The sequence below is a fragment of the Puma concolor genome, chromosome D3 (genome assembly GCF_028749965.1).
Source record: "Puma concolor isolate L17-30 chromosome D3, mPumCon1.1.hap2, whole genome shotgun sequence".
Classification (NCBI taxonomy): Eukaryota; Metazoa; Chordata; class Mammalia; order Carnivora; family Felidae; genus Puma; species Puma concolor.
The window spans coordinates 1173815-1194281 of NC_141678.1; the positions used below are offsets into that span (position 1 = coordinate 1173815).

Here is a 20467-nt window from a genome sequence, read left to right on the forward strand (position 1 = left end):
TCAATTCCAAAGGTTTATTTCCTTAAATCGGTATTACACAATTTAATGCAAATGGGGGGGGGGGTCACACAAAACTCCTTTTAAAGTAGACCAAGAGTCAGGTGCTGTCTCGTGAAGAACAGGATCGGCCGGCAGCCCGCGTGGGCACCCACGAGTCCCCTCCCGTGGCACCAGCGTCCCGGTGGCCTGGGTCTCAGCCGACCATAAAGCAATAAATACGAACACGTTCCGTGCAGCGAGGAACAAGTCGCGGGGCTGGTTCTAAGTCCAAGCACAGTGGCAATATTTCAAGTATTGCAAAGAAAGAAACACAAAGATGTCTGTGTCTTGATGTAAGACATTAAACCCCTCACCCAGGGTGCCTGGACTCCGGCAGGCTTCTTCGGCCCTCTCCAGGATATAGACGAGGGGGGCGAGGCAGGGCCGGGCAGGCCAGGAAGACCCCCGGGCTCCCCAGTGGCAGCCAGGACCCAGCCTGGGGTGGGGGTGGGGGAGGTCCACACACGACTTTGGCATCAAAACCCACCGTGAAAGCTGGATGGGAGACTTTGCACAAAACAGCCCCTGGTCAGGCGGGGGCGGGGCAGGGCGGGGGCGGGGCAGGGCGGGGGAGGGGCCCACCGTGACAGACACCTCCTACCTCCACCCACGTGTGCGCGCGCAATACCAGGACGCGCCCGTCCTGCCCCACCCTTCCAAAACAAACTACAAGTTGTCTTCTTCTGTTAAAAAAAAAAAGAGCTGCAGAAAAATAAGACACATTTCAGGAGTAAAGTGGAATAGACTTCAACGTCTGTCCTGGGTTCAGAAAGCTTGGTGCTTCGTACTGTCTGTCCCTACAAGAACATTTAAATAAGAGGTCTGTGTCTCCCCGAGAGGGTCCCGGCAGCAGGCACAGCGCACACGCTCGCACACGCTCGCACGACTATGTATATATGTATATATGTATATAGGTATATACACACGCCCCGCAGCAACACGCGGGACTTGGCGGGCAGTCCTGCTCCAGGGCCGCCTGCATAAAGTGCTCCGTGATTCACAAAGCTGGGTGGGTGGTCTTGGGGAAGGAGGGGGACCAGGGGGCCGCACCTTTTCCTGGGTAGAGCGGTCTCGGGGCCTCTGCTCATCCTCCGCGCGGCGGCGGGCATTGGGGCCGCCCGGTGGTCCGGCCACACACGCCCCCGCTGCCAGCGAGGCGGCCAAGGGAAGTCGTGACTGCTGGCCGGGAGAGCTCTGCTAACCTGCGAGGCGGGGGCCCTGGCCTGTACCGGGGTTGCCCGGGGCCTTCCCAGCACGCCGAAGCCCACCGCGGCAGAGCTCAGGACGCAGACGCGCAGCTCGAGGCCTGGCTCTGCGGGAGCCCCCGACCTTCTCCCGACGCCAGCGAGCAGCACCGAGGCCGCAGGCTTGTCCCTTCAAGCCCGGCCAGCTGGCCGCCCCCAAGCCTGTGGGATCGGCAGGAGATCCGGCCCCTCGGGCATCCCGCAGTCAGGCACAGATGCCGGTCAGCAGTGCGGACAGCCTCCGCTCGATGCACAGCTTGCCTGTGGCGAGGGAGACACCGTCAGGGGACCCGAGCTGCCCACCTCTCCCCGCCCCTCCGGGGCTGGCCTGCAGCACTCACACTTGGCAACGCTCTCCACGTCCGCCTGGTCGGCAAGGAGGTGCTGCAGCCCCTCCATGAGCAGCAGAGCCTTGTGGTAGCGCTGGACGCAGTCCTCCCGACGGTGGAACATCTCGTCCAGGGCGGCCGACTGCACCTGCTCCGGGGAAGCGGGGGGCTCAGCCCAGCTGCCCTGGCAGCCCCGCACCGGGCCCGGCGGTCCCCAGGACCATCTGGCACACACATCGGGGGCACGCCGTGAGGGCTGCTGGTGCCACTCGGAGGCCCAGACAGGCCCGCGTAGCCCTGCGCCACCAGCCGGCCAACACCGCCCCAAGTAGGCCGGCGGTGGCGGGCAGGGCGCCCCCTTGGCAGGCGTGCTCACTACTGCCTGCGATGGCCTAACTCATCAGCGGTCACCGCTAGGGAGGGGGAGGCCGACTTCCCCAGACCTTTGTTCAGGCTGCGCACTTATGCCACAGAAACGCGTTCTCGCAAGAACCGCCGCCTCCTTGGAGCCCATTCTTTGGAGGCAGAAAGACCCCAAAGCCGCGGAAGCAGAGAAGGCCCAGGCTCCCGCGGCTGCCCGCAGCGGCTTCTCCCAGAGAACACTCACCCACCAAGAAGCTTGAGAACCAGGCCTCTGGCTTCACAGTTGGGGAAACGGAGTCACTCTCGCAGAGGGGTGTGGCCAGGGATGCCCCCTGGGCTGCGGAGCCCCGGCACTGGGGCCAAAAGCCAGGCGGGCTCCCGGTGCCAGACCGGGCCCGGAGGGCACCAGCCCAGCACCGACTCATGCCCCACCCCGGCCCCCACGCTGCCGTCACCCGCCCCACCCGCCCTACCGTCTGCACCGCGTGGCTGAAGATGAGCTTCTCGGCAGTGACGCTCTGGATGCGGTCCAGGAGCCGCTGCTTGTCCAAGAAGAAGCGTTGCAGGCGCAGGCTCAGGCCTTGGCAGGACACCACGCTGGCCTTGTACAGCTCGTTGAGCTTCCGCACCACTGTGGGCAGGCGGGGGGACGGGCACCGCCACCGTCAGCTCAGGCCACCCCCGGGACTGCCATCGTCCCACCTCCCCGCCCCTCCCTGGGACCACCCGCCCCCCGCCCCCGCTGCTCCCGGGTGACCCCCTCCCACCCACCTCCCAGCCCTTCCCTGGGACCAGCCCCCCACCCCCTGCTGCTCCCAGGTGACCCCCTCCCACCCATCTCCACCTGGCCTCTCTGTCCAGGGATTTCCCCGGCCCTCCCGGACCCTCACATGCCCAGTCTCTGGCCTCCAGCACTGACCCTGCTTCACAGTGGACGACAGGCACAGCTTGCCGGCCCGGATCTGGTCGATGGCGGTCTGCAGGCCCGAGGACAGCAGCTCGGCCACCTTCAGGTAGAGCACCAGCTGTTCCGCGAAGCTGGAGGGCGGCACCCGCGTCAGGCGGCTCGGGCTCGGAGACCCCGGCCCCCAGGCCGCCTCCCCCGCTCCCCCAACCCCAGGCCCCGCCAGGCACACCCACCCCCACTCCCGGCTCAGCAGGCTGATCTGGTCGGCCACCACGCTCTCCTGCAGCTGGAAGTCGGGGCCCCCGGCCGCCTCGCCGGCGCTGCCCCGCAGGGCCGCGATCTCCAGGACGTGCTGGACGAAGACGAGAGTGAAGCGCAGGCCGTGCAGGATCTCGGTGTGCTCTTGCTGGGGGGAAGCGGGCAGCTAAGTGGGGGCTGCGACCCACCCCGGCCCCGCCGTCCGTGGGCCTGCCGCACGCGGGGCTCACCTCCATCAGCGTCTCCTCAGGGAGGTCGGGGGCCTCGAAGGTCACAGCCCCCTCCAGGTTGGCGGTGACGGGATCGGCAAAGCTGCGGCAGTGGCCGGGGGCCGGGACCTCCGGGGCCACCTCGCTGCAGGCTCCAGGAGCCAGGTGACGGGCAGAGGAGGAGCCGGCTGAACCCAGGGAGCCGGAGGAGCCCACTGTGGGGACAGGGCCCCAGCTGTGACACTCGCACATGCAGGACGCACTCCCCACAACTCCCCGCCAGACCCCTCCCCAACCCCGACTGGGCGCCCCTCCCTCGAGCTACTGGCCTCAGTTCACATTCGGGAACTCCGTCCACCCTGGCTCCTGCCCCTGCTGCAGGCGGGTCCCTCCCAGTCCAGGAGCCAGAGCTGGGGGCATCTGCGTGGCCCGGGGCTCGCACACCCAGAGCGCCGCAGAGGCGGGTGCTGTGGGCATTATCCCTGCCCCTCCTGTGAGGATGTCAGAGCCTCAGGCTTCCCGACCTGTCCTGACCCATCCGCGTGGACCACTCATCCCCTGCAGCCTGGAGGCTCACCACGCGGTCCTCACCTGAGAACATCCTGGCACGGGGGCCCTGGGGCGGTGTGGTCCCACTGGGGGGCGAGCCCACGGTAAACACCACGGGAGATGGGCTGCTGGCTCCCCCGGCACGGGCTCCGGGGTGCAGGGTCCCTCCGAGGCCAGCAGAGGGCGCTGCAAGAGAGAAGACGTGCTCGGGGCCCTGCTGCCGGCGGCCTGCCTCCACCCCCACCGCGGGGCAGCCCCCCGCCCACCCACCGATCTCCATAGGCTTCTCCTGCAGGCTGTCCGTGCTCCCGGAGTCAGGGACCTGGGTCCCGAACGCAGCCTTAAGGAGCAGATCGGTGAGGCGCCCGGTACTGAGGGACCTGCGGGGTGAGCAGCGGGGATGAGCCGGCCTGTGGGTCCTTGCCCAGCCAGGGCCTGAGCGCAGCCTGCCGCATCCAGACCTCACGCAGCACTGGTTGCACGTATGCTGGCCCTGCGGTCTTCCACCCACCCTGGAGCAGGCAGCGTCCCCCACCGGACGGACGCGCAGAGTGAGACTCGGAAAGGGTCACAGGGGAAGAGGTGCAGAGCAGGCCGCTCCCCACGCACAGGCCTACTCGGGCCTCTCCTCCCTCCCCAGAGAGAACGCGACGGCAGGAGTCCCTCCCGCACACCTGCCAAAGGGGCTCTTGGTGTCCTCGGGGGGCCGCAAGCCAGGGCCCAGCTGCTGCCCCTGGAACGGTCCGGCCTCTGACAGATCGGGCAGCGTCCGGTTCCGAGGCGGTGTCATGACTACGCCCTGCCGGGCCAGGAGCGTCAGCAGGTTCTGGGAGCTGGGGGTCTTGGGGAAGTCGAAGGCAGGCACAGCCTAGGAGGCGCACACAGGGTGCAGAGAAGGGCCGCCGTGAAGGCATCAGCGGCCCAGAACCCGCGCGGCCTCCACCCCCAGGTCTGCACCGCAGACACGACCGGCACGTGCGGGAGGAAGCGCAATACCCTCTACGCACGTGCACGCGCACGTCCCTAGGACCAACCCCCCCCCCCCTCCCGTGGCCGCGCCTCCACGCACGCGCACGCCCCTAGGACCGCTGCGGCAGTGCCTACAGGGCCTGGCCGCTCCTCACAGAGGAGGGAACTACGGCAAGGGCTGAGGAGAGAAGTTTGCCCAGAGCAGTCCTGGAGCACGTGTGGCACCTTTCACATTTCTGGGCCCAAAGCTCCCCGTTCCCAGGCCCCGTCCCCTGGGAACCCTGCCAGGCAGGGCACTGACGGCCTGTGCAGGTGCACGGGAAGAGGTCCTCAGTACAGAGCCACCCTCTGAGGTCTTCCCGGGACCGACCCCTCCCTGCCTCCCTGTCCCCACCGAGCTCCCGGCCCCATTACCTTGGTGGGGGAGCCCAGGATGGGGGGCAAGGGGTTCCGCTGCAGGAAGTCAGGCAGCTTGGGCGAGCCTCGCAGGGGCCGGCAGGACTGCAGCACATGGGACGGCTGCGGGGGGCTGGACTGGGGGTGGCCAAACGCGGCCCCCAGCGGGTCCGTGGGGGGCTTGGGCAACTTAGGGCGGACAACGTGCAGGTCAGACAGGTTGGGAGCGCTGTGCAGGCGGCAGCCCAGCCCGGCAGCGTGGGGAGAGTGCTCGGGCACAGAGGAGCCTGGGACAGGACAGGACAGGACCCGGTCACTGCCATGTGGGGGCCACCCAGCCGGGCACACGCCACCACCAAGCAGAAGCGCGTACGTGAGGCCCTCAATCTTAACTATGCCCTCCACCCTCACCGCTCCGACGGTGCACAAGGCAGACCGTGTGGTGGGCGCAGAGACTGAATCCCCGAGTGCACCTGTACGGTCTCCAGGCTTGAGCTTGAGATGGTGAAAACCGTCTGGCGGGGCTCCCGCCTTCCCCTAACTGTAAGAAGGGAGGCAGCCCTCGCCGGCTCTGCCCTCCTGCCCCGGGGCCAGGGCCGCACCTACCTGGACGAGGGGATCTCCCGCCCCGCATCTCGGGTGCCTGTGGGGAGGGCGCCCCGCTCCAGCCCGGCCGCTCGGGGATGATTCCAGCTTGAGGAGAGGGGGATCACCAGGGTCACGCCCTGACAGCCAGCCAGTCTCCCCACCGCCCCCCCAGCCCGGGGAGATGCCCAGGACCGCTTCAGGATCCTCCGCCAGGGCGCCAGGTTCACCTTGTGGAGATGGTGTGTAGGGCCGGCCCCCGCCCAGGGAAAGCTTTCTGGCCAGGGCAGCTCCGTGCTCGGCGTGGGACGGGGGCGACGGACTGGCCCGGGCAAAGCCCAGGGGGCTGGTGCTGCCCGACCTGCGGATGGCAGAGGACCTGGGGGCACAAGCAGGCATGAGGTGAGGCCCCCAGCCACGTGCAGCGAGGGTCACGGCCAGGCCAGATGGCTCGTCCTCCTCCACTCAAATAGCGGGCCTCACCAGGCGCCTTCGGGAGGACTGGACCCCTCACCCTCCTGCCTACAGCGATAACTAGGGAGTAGAGACCCCGTGTTTCCTGGGGGCATCCTCACGCCTGAGGTCACAGTCCCTGCCAGGACGACACTGGCCCACAGGGCCTTCTGGGAATTACAAAAGAAAGGCCTTCTCCTGTTGTGCTCACTGGAGTTAGTGAGAAATCAGTATCGGGTCTTGTAGGGGCACCAGGGTGGCTCAGTCGGTTGAGTATCCAACTCTCGATTTCGGCTCAGGCCATGATCCCAGGGCCGTGAGACCGAGCCCCAAGTCGGGCTCTGCACTGAGCAGATACTGGGATTCTCACTCTCTCTCCCTCTGGTCCTCTCTCCTGCTCCCCTACGGGCTCCATCTCGGTCTTTCTAACACAAAACACGATAGTGATATCTGCCAGAAAGCTGTCCCAATAAATGTAGGATCTCTGCATGTCCACAATGTAAACTGTGATGGTGAGAGTCACACAGTGCACAGCCTGCACACCTGTGCATGTGAGACAACCCTGTAGTGGGATCCTTACTATAGCGCTGTAGGGCATGCCTTGCCGCTAGGGGGAGCCCCTGTAATCACAGAGGTGGGTGGTGAGGGGTGACTAGACTCACCGTGCGGTCTGGTACTGGGTGGGTGACTGCAGATTCTGCTCAATGCGCTGGTAATTATGCACCTGCGTGGGCACTGGGATGGGGACAGACACACCGCACCTGCTGCTGAACGCGCCGGCCCGGCTGTGGTAGGGAGAAGCAGGGGGGCGGTCGAGGGAGACAGTGCACCGGGTTGAACCCCAGGCTCAAACATCCTGGGGCACAGGCCACCCGGGCCACCTGCTTCCCCACCTCTGCATGTGCCCAGCACTGCCACCATTCATTCAGGCAGCAGGAACTGTTCACACCCCACCCCATGCACACTGTGCACAAGGGGCTTCTGGATGGGACCAGCCACTGGGACATGTGGAAAAAGGCCAGGCAAAGGACAGTGAGGCTGGGCCTGCTCCCGACCTGGGCTCTAGGAACCCGAGCACACCCAGCCCTGCAGGATGAGGACGGGGTGGTGGCCACACTGGTCCCTAGCAGTCCCCACAGCTCCCCGCTCCCGGGTCTACATCCCTCCGACCACAGCCCCGTCCCGTGGGCCACCACCCACGAGAAGCCCAGTGTCCTCGAGGCCCGAACTGAGACAGGACCTCCAGACCCAAGTGCTATCTACAAAGCCAGACCGGGGCTGGAGGCCCTAACCCTGCCTCTGGGCCACTCCCAACACCGTACCACCCCAGCCTCTGCTCACCCGGAGGGGCTTGGAGAGCTGCTGCAGGGTGGGGAAGGAGAAGGGGTCCGGCCACGGCTCTCCGGGCCAGCCGAGGCCACCAGTGAGCTCCTGGTGGGGACAGAGCACACGGGTGGGACACACCTCAGGCCGGCTGGACCCAGGCAGGGCAGAAGAACAACCGGCCGGAGCCAGCACGTCCGTGTCCCAAAACGGTTAGGGGGCAGCACAGGGCAGGGGGCTTACCCACTACACATCAGGCTGTCCGGTGGGGGCTTGACTCCAGCCACCTCGGCCACCAGGTCACCTGCGGGTGGGAGACGGGGCAGGCTGGGCATCAGGACAAGTGTGCATTCCACCCACCTGGGCCACCTCACCCACCCCGGCTCCCGGGTGACCCCGCACTCAATTCCAGGGAGTGGCTGGAGGCTCCAGGAAGGGCGGCTTCGTGAGACAAAGTGGGGGAGGAAGCCGTGCTCCCAGGTCCCCCTGTGATGTGCACCGGGGACTCCCTCTACCTGACTGGACCTCGGGGCTCTCGGGGGAGACCCTGGGTGCTCTGTGCATACCCCAGCCTTCAGCCAGGCCCAGGCCGGTCACCCCCGGCTCCCGGTCCGGGCCTAAGCCCTCCTCTGGCACCCTGGGTCCCGCATCTGCCCCATCAACCTCTCCAACGGTCCTCCTCGCCTTGCCCAACGTGGGCCCGTTGTCTGACTGACCCAAGTCACGAGATGGCCAAGGGCAGCAAAAGGAAGTGTCAACGTCCAGGGGCATGAGAGGACACCGGGACCCCCGGAGCAGGCTTAGGGAGGGGCCGGGCCTGTCCCAGAGGCCTGAGCCCTGCCTGTGCTCAGAACTGCGCTGGCAGCTCCCTCCTGCGAGCAGGTGCTCTGCATGGCGGGTGGGGGGGAGGGCAGGGCCTGAGCACAGGCACTCGGTCCGCGCCACCCACTGGTGACCGGCAGGACTTGGCTTGGACTCTCGCCTGGCTGACGCAGTACAGCTCCCAGAACCCACCCTGAGGGCCCACAGGCGGAGAAAGCGTCACGAGCACACGCACGCAAGCTCACAATGAAGCAAACCCCGGCCCCCGACCTGGAAACTGAGCCGGGACCATGACAAAGTCATCTGTGTCGCAGGACGAATCCTTGCTGCTGCCGCCGGAGCCCCGGGAGCCGTGCAGGAAGCCAGCAGCGTCGGCCGGGGACGTCAGTGTCCTCTGTAGCGGCTGCTGCATGTCCCCGAGGGACTGGGGGTCAGAGGGGAGGCCACTGAGACCCGGCCCCAGGGCCCGGGTGGAAAAGGGGCTGCCGGGCACCGGGGAAGGGGACGATCCGCTCTCCCCCCCAGGGGGACCCCTTCTCCCATCGGTTTCTGAAACGCTGTGCCCCCAGCTGGCACGGAGCTCCTGGGGAGACCCCTGTTTCAGCGACACACAGCCCTGCCCCCGCTCCTCCACGGGCCCGCAAAGGCCTGAAAGGGAGGCCGTGCGCGCTCACTATCATAAAGCGTCGAACGTCTGCCTCCGGCACGGCCCTGGCCCCCCAGCTCTGCGCACCCTCGCAGACCTCGCCCCCCCCCCCCCCCGCCCCGTGCCGAGGTGCCGGGGACTCCCCGGCGGTCCCCAGGACTCAAGGCCTCCCTGCCCCCGTTCCCGTGAGCGCTGGTGTGCTGAAGAACACAGACCCACACCTAGCGGGTCAGCCTCTGGGACGCGAGGGCTGGGGGGGGAGCGGCTAAAAGGGGTTTTTGCCAGCTTCTCCGCTTCGACATTTCATCATCAGAACGTGTCTGGCACACTGTGTGTGAGCGGATCAGGCAAAACCACAGAAATAAAGGCAAGCGTCCCGGTGCCGTTCTGACCCTGGTGGGATATCTACACGCCCCAAACCCCAGGGTCGGGCCCCCCCGCGGCTGACTCACCGGTGGGGAGGCGAGGTGCGAGGTGGAGCTGCTGCTGGAGCTGCTGCCGGACCCGGAGCTCGGGTACGAGGGCACGGGCACGGGAGGGGCTGGCGAGGGCACAGGTCAGCGCGCGGGCACCGTCCCCACCCCTCCCTCCCCAGTCCGCCAAGGCCCGCCCAGCGGCAGCAGGTGCACACCTACCAGCGCACTGAGCGGAACCCGCCGTCGCCCACCCAGAGGACCCGGGCACCGGCAAGGGCAGCCCCAGCTCCTATCCCTCTAAACCTGCCGCACGGAGTCAGCAGTGCGCGAGCCCCCCCGCAGCCTTGGGGGCCCCCAGGCCCTCGGGGGACTCACACTTCTTCACAGTGGCACTGGCGTCAAGGAAAGGATGATGGAAGAACTCGTCTGCAGGAAGGAGGGTGGGTGAGTGAGGCGTCTGAGAGCCCTGGCCCCAGGGGCCCCCGGAGGAAAGATGGAACTCCGCGCCACCCGAGACTCCCTCTGGGACCGCGGTCCCGGTCCCGGCCGGCCCCCCACCCGCCCGGGGCTTTCCCGCAGCAAGACCGCGCTTTTCACGGCCCCGGGCTGCCGGGGCAGGGACCGTAGGCATCCAGGAGCCCAGGGTGGGGGGCACGCGGCCAGGAGGGCCCTCGCTCACCGAAGTCCATGCGGTCCTTATGATTGCGCTGCAGCAGGGCCAGCAGTAGCTGCCTCAACGGGGCGGACGTCTCCCGGGGGATGCTGCGGCGGGGCCGGGAGACAGCATGATGCGGCTGCCCACCTGGGGCGGGAGGGGAGGGGGGTGGAGGCGAGGGCACTTACGTGGGCACCAGGGTCTTGCTCCTCTCGTAGAAGAGGCGAAGGTCCTGGGGGCTGCTGGCCTGGGGGGGAGGGCAGCATGAGCATCCAGGCCGCCTGGGAGGCCCCCCGGCCAGAGTCGGGGCCCTGGTCCGAACACCACACGCCCTCCAGGCTTCCTGGGACGGGCTCCCCTCCTCCCCCATCCAGGCCGTGGACCACCGGGACCGCACGGGGAGTGTCAGGCGGGCCGGAAGCGAGGCGGCCAGGCCCCTGGTATGACTGGAGGTTTGCTTCTTGAAATTAACTACTCCGTGAGCCCCACCCTGGAAAGGACCCCAGAATAAGCCTTCCCCTCCCCATTGGCACTGTGTCCCATGGGGAGCGGCTGGCTGGCACGTATGTGGTCTTCTGTTCGCCCACTGCACACCACTGTGGTGCCCGGCACTGAGCCCAGGACGAGCGTGCAGCCGAGAGCAAGAGAGCTTCCCGGGGCTGACGGCGAGGGACCGGGAGGGGTGCGGGGAGCCAGTGGGCCAGCCTGGGTCACCAGGCACTCAAAGAAGGCTGAGGGGCAAGCTGGCAACAGTGAGAGCTGCCTGGCGGGCTCAGAGCCCTGAGCGCGCCCTCTGGAATCCCACCGCCGAGCAGGCTGCCGCTTACCAAACGCGGCGCCCAGCGCCCCGGGGCCTGACGCCAACGCAGCGCATCACGCCAGCACCGGCCCGGGCAGGGGGGCAGGGCACAAGACTCGGCCCAGACACACACGCGGGCACACGGACCACTCCGGAGCCCGCACGCTCCAGCCGCGGCCCTGACGTGACCGTGGCTGCGCTGCGCTCTCGTGGGGGAAGGCTGCAGGGCAGTAGCCCTTGGCGGCCCAGCCGGGACCCAGAGGGGAACGTCGGGGTGCAAATCAGCAGCCGGCCCCGCCTGACCTGAGGCTCGCTCACCTGGAAGGGCGCCTTCCCCGTCAGGCACTGGTACACGATGGTGCCGATGCTCCACAGGTCGGCCTTCCCGTCGTAGTGCTGCGACATGATGACTTCGGGGGCCTGTAGGGTCGACGGTCCAGGTCGGCGCCGGGGGCAAGAGACGTGGCCACGCCTGGTGACCGGACTGTGTGCCCCGACTGCCACGGGGGTGGTGGGAAACAGCGGCACAGCCGCTCAGGCCGCCACCCGAGGGGAGGCCACGGCCACGGGAGGGAGCCCGGCCCCGCAGGGGCAGCAGTGGCAGCAGGGGCTGGCGGCGGCCCACCTACCATGTACATGGGAGAGCCGCAGAGCGTGGCCGCCATCATGTTGCTCTGCAGGTACCGGGCGAAACCGAAGTCGGCTGCGGGGGAGGAGGGGCGCGTGAGCAGGGCGGCCGAAGCTCTCGGGCTCCCTGCGCGGCGCCCTGGGCCCCCGCCAGCCCCGGCCTCACCGATCTTGACGCGGATGTTGTTGGGGTTGGCGCGGCGCCCGCCGGGGTTAGACAGCAGGATGTTCTGGGGTTTCAGGTCGCGGTGGATGATGCCCTTGCTGTGGAGTAGGCGCATGGCGCCCGCGATCTGCTGCAGGAAGAGCCTGATGGTGTCCTCGCTCAGCGTCCGCATGGCTGCAGGGAGAAGGGGGCGCGGCTCACCCAGGCGCCCAGGGGGAGGGGCTGCCCCCCCACCCCCCCAGCACAACGCGCCCCTCCGGGCCCTCCAGGGCGATCCACAGTGCCTCCTGCAGCCCCCACGACTCACCCAGGGTGGGTCGGGCTCACTGCCTCCAGGGGGCCGGCATCTTCTCCCCATTGGCCGCCCAGCCCCTCGGGTCTCGGTGCCACCGCCCCACCCACCGTCAGGTGCTTCTGTCCTAATGCCCTTTCTCAGTTACCACTTGAGCCCCAGGGCCTGCCCTCCGGGGTGAGGGCGTGGGTGACGGCCTACCGCCCTGAGTGGGAAGCCAGGCCTTGCTGGGGGCCCTGCAGCCCAGCCGGCCGAGCGCTTCGGGGACCCTGTAGGGCCGGGGGGGGGGGGGGGGAGGGTCGTCGGGAGGCAACGCCTCCCCACAAACCACTTAGGGCCCCGTTCAAGAGGGGCTCTTCCAGACCGAATCTGTCCCGCGAGGCTGTTCCCGACGGCTCTGACCCCGTCTGTACCCCCAGCGGGGGCCCACCACCCCTTCTGTCTTCCCCGGCGAGTGCCGCGGGGACCAGGGGACCCGCCACCTCCATCGAGCCCGGGGACCTCGTTCACATCAGACCACCTCGCAGGCGAGGCCGGGGTGAGACGGGGCACGCGGCCCTCCCGGCCACGGGGCGTCCGCTCACCATGTAGATAGTCCGCCAGGTCCCCGCCGTTACAGTACTGCAACACACCAGTGGCACAGCCCGGTCAGCGGCCCAGCCGGACCCTCCCCCCGCCCCGCCCGTCCTCCCCACCACCCTACACCTGCTCCCGTGCTGCTGGCCTCCTTCCTGGGCCAGGCGGCCCTCGCGATTCATACTGAAGAGGTCAGTGGAGGCGTTTTACCGCCCCTCAGGCACCTGCCAGGGCCACCGGGGCTCCTGACGTAGTGGCCCTAAGCCTAAGCCCACAGACGTGCAAGCAGCTTCTAACCCCAGGTGACAAGGTACAGGAGCCAGCAGGGTCCAGCCTCCCCGCCCTCACAGCCGGGCCTGCGGGAGGAACTCACCTCCATGACCAGGTAAACGGAATTGGCCATTTCCTGCAGGACACAGAAGAGGCGATGACAAGTGGAGGGGAGCACTCTCCACCCGCCCCCCCCCCCCCCACCAGTCCTCCAGGAAGCTCGCCTCGGCCTCAGTGAGCCCCAGACGCCCGGCACCCAGGCCCTCAACACCAGCTGGGCTACACGCAAGAGGCCAGTGAGCACGGGCACAGCTGGACTGGCGGGCCCCAGGGCTACAGGGTTTCGATTCTGAGGTCATTGCACGTGGGCTTGAATGACAGCAGTAGCAGCCAATCAGAGCACTCCATGTGCCAAGCTGGGGCAGGAGGCTGGGGTCCGGGGAGAGGTGGGGGTGGGTGGGCGGGCGGGGGGACAACCTTCAACTGCCCAGGTCACTGTCAACATCAGGGTCAGGCCCAGCCCTGAGGTTTCAACAGGGCTCAGCTTGACGCCCTACCCAGCCAGTGAAGACCCAGGTCCCCAGGAAGGACACAGCCAGGGTGCGAGGGCCTCAACCCACAAACCTCAGAAGCCACTCCCGATTCCAGTGTCAGAGACGCCAACACACGAGGTCGGCGCCAGCCCACTGAGCCCAGCCCAGGCCGGCCTCCGGCTCAGCTCTCAGCCACCCGTGGCCTTGGGCGCCGCTGCCATCCTCAGCGGGGTCCACCCCCACGAGACCGAGGAGCCCAAGGCCCAGGCCAGCGCAGACGGCCCCCACCACCGACCCCAACAGCCGGCACCCACGGGGCCCCGTGCCACCAGCAGAGGCTTCGTCCGCAGGCAGGACGCCTCCACCTGGATGCAGCCACTGACATCCCCAAGTCACGGCCAAGTAACAAGGCCCCAGAAGCCAGGTCAGCCAAGCAGGCAGGCTCTTAACCTCTCTGCTGTCCCCAGACAGCCGTCCCCAGCTCTCCCCCAGGCCAGGGCTCTGCCAGCCGGCAGCAAGGCCCCCAGACCTCGGTGCCGGCACACCACTGGGCCTGGGGAGCCACAGCATAAGCCCCTTCTCTGCTCCACACAACCCCAACTTCCCACCCCCGCACTGTGCAGGGAGGCAAGTCTGTGACCCGGCAGAAGTCCTCCAAGCATTGCGGGGAGAGGCCTGAAGGGGTGCCGGGGAAGGGGCAGGGAAATGGCTCCAAGGACATTTCTAGTGGCCTCTGGGGGGGGGGGCACCTGACAACGATCCAGAGGCCTGACCTCCAGCAGTGGGCCACCCCCCCCCCCACCCCTGCTCAGGTCCCAGGGATGCCCCCCACCCACGCTTGGTGGGACAATGGTCTCCTGGCTCGGCCCCCCTGTGGCCGGGTCGGGGCCTGAGCACAGACTCAAGGTGGGCACGGAGCAGAGACACAAGCTGCCGTCCTGGGTGACACCCCACGTTGAGGTCAGTACCCCCCAAACGAGAAGCCCCCCAGAGCTGCAACGGAGGGCTGTGTGTCCAGGGCAAGGACAACCCGGGGGGACGGCTGGGTAGCAGGGCTGTACCTGCAGAGTGAGACCAACACCGAAGCCCCTCGGGACCTGTTCCAAGCACGCCCCACCCCTCGCTCCCAGGCCTGTCACTGGGAGGGCGGGGCTCTCCCCACAGGCAGGTCCTTCCGAGCCAGCTGCAGGGGAGAGATAACCCCGGGCAACTACAGGGAGTCTCAGGCACACACATGGGGCGGGACGGGACACGGAGACCAGGACGGAGGCAGCCAGGTGGGCAGGGACTGGCGGCCAGGAGGGGTGGGAAGCTTCCAGGCACAGGACCCTGCAGAGGGCAGAGGGAGGGGCTAGATGGCATCACTCAGGCCACCTGCTCCCTGCCTGCCATCACCCTGACCGTGGCCACCTCCGCTGCCTGCCGGGCGTGCTCCAGTTACTACTGACCAGTGAGCTCCGGGGACACCGTGAACACTCTGGTCTTGAGTAGCCCAGAGAAGCCAAGTGCCCTGCCCCGGGCCACACAGCAGAGCGGTAGAGCTGAGACTCAGGCCCAGGCCCCTTCAGCTCTCAGAACAGCCCCAAACTCACCCACCGACCGAGGACAGGCAGGGCCAAAGTGACGGGCAATACAGAGACACAGCATCGGTTCCCCCCGGGTGTCCCCAGGGAGTGACCCACCAGGACCGGCAGGAATGCCAGGGCTATGCGGGAGCAGTAGGTGTAGACCCCTGGCCAGCCCACCTCCCCTCTCCAAATCTGGGAGTGCCCCAGAGCCCGCAACTGCCTCCCCTGGAAAGAAGGTCCCCTCAGCAGAAGTCACAACGAGTCCACCCGGTGCCTGAGACCCTAGGACACCGGCACAGGGCCTTGGCCCCACTCCCACCCTTCCCCACACCCCGGCCAGGGCAAGCGTCCAACTGTGATGGCAGGGGCCCTCCCTCCAAAGACCCTACCCCCCGGGCCCTGGGTCCCCTGGCCGCCGCCCACCCCAGGCATGCCCCATCCCCACAGGTCACAGCTTGTCACCTCCCCGGAGGCCTCTTTTCCCGAGACCACTCTGAAGCCTTCCTGGGGCTCACGGAGCCTCAGGGAACAAGTCAGGGAGCGGCAGGCCAGAGTGAGGCCTAGGTTCCTCCTCCCCCTCTGATCTTTGTCCCTCTGCCCTTGGCCGGGAGTCAGCCTCATCCCCAGCGGGCCCTCCCAGGCAGGGGGCACAGAGGGCCGGCGGGGAGAGAGCACAGTGGGGCTGGGGCCCAGGGCGGGGCACCAACCCAACCTCACCGTGGGACATTCAGGCTCGGGTGACCCAGGAGAGCCACATCGGAGTCTCCCACCACCCTGGGACAGACGACAGCTTCAGACCAGCCCCTTCCTGCTGGAATCTGTCCCCTCACCTGGGAGGTGGGCCCTCAGAGGCCTGTGACACCCTAACCGCATGGGCTGGCGCAGGCCGGGCCACTTCCCCGGCGAGGCCCGGAAGCACGCCCAGGCCTGGAAGCTCGTTCTCGGCCTGCCTCTGGGCCAACACCAAGCCAGGTCCCAGGAGAGCCCGGCGGCACGGTCGCTGGCCCTGACAGGGACCGGGAGATGGTGCAGCCAGCAGGCTTCCCGGCCCCCGCGTGGGGCCCTTCTGCAGACAGGCTCCGTGCCCAGGCCCCCATCCAGGCCAGTCACTGCTAGGGGCCCGTCGGCGGGCCGGGAGGGGTCAGCGCCGCCTCAGTGGCCACAGCCGGCCTGCCCCTGTCCACCCAGCACAACCCAAACGGGCCTGGAGTCCCACTGCTGCTGGCCTCCACACAGGCTAAGTTTGGCTTTCCCCAGCTCCCTGGGGGTGAACAGAGACCACCTAGGCCCCAGGCACCAAGCCACCTCCTTGGGGTCAGTCTAGACTCGGGCCCCACGCTTGAAAAGACTGGGAGCGCTGCCCGCGGCTCCAGATGACTGCCGCATCCCAGAGAGAGCTCACCTCCTGGGGAGGCAGGTGCGAATTACTGGCGTGTTCTCATCTTCAGGTTGGTTCTGAGAGACCCGTTATCCCGTTGATACAGAAACATAAATGTGGGGCCCCGGGGCCGGGGGGAAGGGCTCCATCGGTTAAGGGTCCAACTTCAGCTCAGGTCATGAGCCGGTTCGTGAGTTCAAGCCCCACACCAGGCTCTCTGTCAGCATGGAGCGTACTTTAGATCCTCTCTCCCCCTTTCTCACTGCCCCTCCCCTGCTCATTCTCTCTCTCTCTCTCCCCGCCCCCCCCCCAAAAAAAACTAAACTTGAAAAAAGAGAAAAGAAAGAAACATAAACGTGGCCAAGGCACGGGCCCGCCAGACCCCATGTCCACACCGGGTGCCCTCACTGCTCCACGGCCAGCTGCCGCCCTAGGCCAAGGCAGGTCCTGCCCACCTCACAGCCCACCTGAGGGAAGGAAACAGGACACACAGGGGTCCCGCAACCCTGCCCCATGTGGCTGGGGTGGGCAGGGCTGAGCAGGACACTGAGTCCTGACTACCTCCCTGTGCAGTCCCAAAAAAGGGGCTGAGGGTCCCCAGCCTGAGGTGCAAGGGAGACGAGAAACAGAGCCCTCTCCCGCCCCCGCCAGGGTCCCACAGGCCCTGGAGCCAAGCCAGGCGTCCTGAGCAGCCTGGCACGGGCATCCAGGCACGTAGGAGGCCACCCCGCCATGGGGCGCTAAGGTGCTTTGCTTAATAGGATCCCAACTCCCTGCCTGGGCTGGGCCGGGTGGGTGGGCCGGCGCTGACCTAGTTACCTCCTCAGGGGCCAGCCGTCCCCGCTCAGGAAGGTGGTCAAAGCCCGGGGGAGCCAGAACAGAGCCGCCCCCGGGGTTCTGCCAGACAGCGACCAGAAGGGAAGGATGCCCAGCCCCCCCTCCTTCCTCGGGGGAGCCTCCCCGGCTGCTCATTGTGTGCGGGCAGCTCCCTGGAGGCACCTGCCCCCCCTCCCTTCCTCCCGGCGCTGGGACCGCCCCCCACTCGGAAATGCCGGGGGACACTCAGGGCAGGGGGGCGTGAGCCGGCCCGATCCCCGGAGAACACCGAGTGAACACACACCGCTGGGGGCCACCAAGCCCTGGCCGCGGCACACCCAGTGAGCCCACGGACACGCCACGCGTGTGCCAGCAGCAGCTGTGCTCCAGGGCACCGACCGGGCGGCTGGCCGTGGGATCCAGCGCAGGCACCAGGGCCCCAGCGGCCAGCGCGGTGCTGAGAGCACACAGGCAGAGAGGGGTCCCTGCGAATGGAAGGGCCACGGGGCCCACAGCAGGGGAAGCTCAGGGGCCGGGTCCCTGGGGCCAGCACACTCTCTTACCTCACCTAGGAGTCCCGCCCAGTGGTGCATAAAGCATAATAATCTGAGTTTCCTACTGCCCAGGATGTATTATGCTTCACAATTTTAAGTTAAAAAAAAAAAAAAAAATCAGTAAAACAGCAATAACACAAGTTTGCAAGCATTTCCAGAACTGCCCAGACCCTCAGGCCTACTCACAGGCCCTAACCTCGGGGGCTGATGCCAAGGGGCACCCACAAGGCCCGCACCCTGCCCCCGGGGCCCTGGCGCCTCTCAGAGAGCAGACGGCAAGGCTGAGGACTGGCAGTGTCCTGAAAGGCACTAAAGTAAAGCAGGACAGAGGTGCCTACCGGCCACACGTCAGCAGGAGGTGGGACGGCTGTCCACAGCTGGGTGGCCTGGGTGAGTGAGTCACGTCCAGCTGTGGGAACCAGCCGCCTTGGGAGGGCAAGGCCTGTAGCCATCAGCCCTCCTCCTGGGGCATGCTTGGCAGGGCTGGTCCCAGCGGGTGGCACAGTCCTATATATCCTGACTCCTGCAACGGCCACCCTCCCCGGGCAAGAGCACGTCCAGATACCATAGATCACTCAGGTGCGGCCTCAATGGAAGGCCCCAGGCGCCGGGCTGCAGCTGCCTCTGCATGGTCAGCGGTGTCTCAGAACAGAGTACAGTCCAAAGCTCCCTCCCCCCCACCCCACCCACATCAGCCTGACAAATGTCCCTATTCCACAAGGACCACAAACAAAACTACAACCTGAGAGAAGGTAATCCATCACAAAAGGGCTTTCCTTAATATATAAAGAGCTCCTACAAATCAATATTTATATAGCACCTGTTATACAGCAGCCACAGATCTAGGCACCTGATGTAAATTGACCCAGCTTCTCATCACAACCACTCTACGACGCAGGTGTACTGTTATGTCCCATTTTACAGGTAACACTGAGACACCAAGAGGCTGACGAGCCTGCCCAAGCTAAGTCACACAAAGTACATCGAGGAGCTGGGCTCAGGGAAGGCAATATGGCTGGGGGCCGGCCGGTCGTTAAGCACAGTGCCATCCAACCTCAGTGATTAAAGGCCAACAGGGATCATGTGTAGGACAGGTGGTTTTCCTAATACACACGTCAGGCTGCTGAGCCTCACTCACGACAAGTGAAAAAACAAGGACATGTCATTTTCCACCAGGATGCAAGTCTGATAACCACCCCCCTGGCAAGGATGTGGGGAGACCGGCCCTTCTGAATGCAGCACCGTGTCCAGGCCCACCTCTGGGGACCGCAATCTGACAACTGTCCCAAACCAGAAGCACGTGTCCCCCCTTACCCAGGGACTCCTGTCCAGGAACCCATGCTACAGATACACACGTGGCCGGAAGTGAGGGCAAGGCCAGTCTCTCCCACACTGCTGACATGTCAGAATCCCGGAAAAACACCCGTGCCCTCAGCTGGGGTTGGGCAAAGTCAGCCCTGCAATGTGGGGCGATCGTACCAATGTGACCGCAAGAACACCCACGGACACAACTGGAACAGCAAGTGTGCACACAGATGTGAGCACAACGCCATCGTCTCTAACACAGCAAGAGATGGATGCCCAGAGGGGTTAAGATACTTGCCCAAGGACCCACAGCTAGTTTAAGGGGCAGAGCCAGGACTGAAGTAGGTCATCCAGCTTCAGCGTGTGAGCTTAGGGTCAGTAACCTCGCAGGAGTTCAGGGGGAATTTTCTTGGGAGAAGGGTGTAATTCTCACACACATTGGGACACTGTGGAGTGACAAAGATCCTTGCCTGAGATACCCACAGACCGTGGACGCTGTGGTGGCACAGGGGCTTGTAAGAACGTGTTTCTGTCCCTGGAGAGATCCAGAAACAACCAGTATGCGGGGGAGGGGGGGTGCCTCCGGGGTAAGATGGGGGTCAACAGGGAAAGGGGTTACCTTTTTCCAAGTCCGCTTTATAATCTTTTTTTTTTTAGCTAAGTTATCTATTACCTAGTTTTAAAAGCCCATTTCTTCTCGGGTCCCATGTGTCTCGGTGGAGTCCACGGACTCAGAGGGCCAGCCCACACCCTGGGGGTGAGGGCAGAGGCCAGGCCTCGGGGGGTGGGGGGACCACATGGGCCTCCGAGCAAGCGCCTCCTCCAAGCAGGGGAGCTGACTCACTGCCAGCAAGAGAGGAAGAAGCGTTGCCCACAAGCAGGTGTGCGGTGCGGCTGGGATGGGGAAGGAAGCAGGGCGGGGGCTCCAGGAGGGGGAGGACAGGGAAAGGTGTGAGGCGGAGAAGGCAGGGGGGCCGCTCTCCTGGCCCCAGGACACAGTGTCTCTGTGCCCAGTGCCCGGCTTCCAGGTACTTGCTGTCACACTGGACCCGTGCCCTGCCCGTCGCCTCACGTCACGCCACAGCCCCCAAGGCCACGGCCCAGCTCTGAAGGGGGAGGGGGAGAGCAGGGGAGGAGGGAGGAGGCCACCAAAACACAGACAGCCGGGCTGGGAACTTCCCCTCAGCCAGGGGCTGGTCCCGTGGCCTCCGTAAACAGGTTTCAAAATCATTAGTCAGCACTTTGGCCCGCATATCTGCGGCCTCAGGTTCCCCGTCCCCAAACTGGGTGTCCAGGGTCCTGGACGCTCGCCGAAGCGGGGCCCCACCTCGGGCCCTGGGGACCTGGGGGCGGTGAGGAAACCCGGCTGAGGCCTCCTGAGCCCGCTGGGCCTGACCGCCTCCCAGCCGCTGCTGCTCGG

The 20467-nt window shown here is 66.3% G+C and overlaps 1 protein-coding gene across 1 annotated transcript in view; it reads right to left on the bottom strand.

The window, feature by feature from the left end:
• ULK1 (unc-51 like autophagy activating kinase 1) overlaps positions 1 to 20467 on the bottom strand; it is a 21996-nt gene continuing 1529 nt past the window's right edge. Inside the window, exons 4-28 of the mRNA XM_086681394.1 lie at positions 12997 to 13029; positions 12632 to 12668; positions 11756 to 11929; positions 11592 to 11665; positions 11281 to 11382; positions 10352 to 10410; positions 10188 to 10270; positions 9884 to 9934; positions 9545 to 9633; positions 8717 to 8870; positions 7868 to 7928; positions 7643 to 7732; positions 6964 to 7086; positions 6079 to 6227; positions 5870 to 5956; positions 5282 to 5550; positions 4573 to 4766; positions 4169 to 4278; positions 3941 to 4084; positions 3371 to 3564; positions 3116 to 3288; positions 2895 to 3013; positions 2449 to 2606; positions 1625 to 1760; positions 1 to 1544 (exon numbers count right to left, since the gene is read on the bottom strand). Of these exons, the coding sequence (XP_086537520.1) occupies positions 1489 to 1544; positions 1625 to 1760; positions 2449 to 2606; positions 2895 to 3013; positions 3116 to 3288; positions 3371 to 3564; positions 3941 to 4084; positions 4169 to 4278; positions 4573 to 4766; positions 5282 to 5550; positions 5870 to 5956; positions 6079 to 6227; positions 6964 to 7086; positions 7643 to 7732; positions 7868 to 7928; positions 8717 to 8870; positions 9545 to 9633; positions 9884 to 9934; positions 10188 to 10270; positions 10352 to 10410; positions 11281 to 11382; positions 11592 to 11665; positions 11756 to 11929; positions 12632 to 12668; positions 12997 to 13029 (2919 nt within the window). The 3' untranslated portion in view covers positions 1 to 1488. The remainder of the gene's footprint in view (positions 1545 to 1624; positions 1761 to 2448; positions 2607 to 2894; positions 3014 to 3115; positions 3289 to 3370; positions 3565 to 3940; positions 4085 to 4168; positions 4279 to 4572; positions 4767 to 5281; positions 5551 to 5869; positions 5957 to 6078; positions 6228 to 6963; positions 7087 to 7642; positions 7733 to 7867; positions 7929 to 8716; positions 8871 to 9544; positions 9634 to 9883; positions 9935 to 10187; positions 10271 to 10351; positions 10411 to 11280; positions 11383 to 11591; positions 11666 to 11755; positions 11930 to 12631; positions 12669 to 12996; positions 13030 to 20467) is intronic.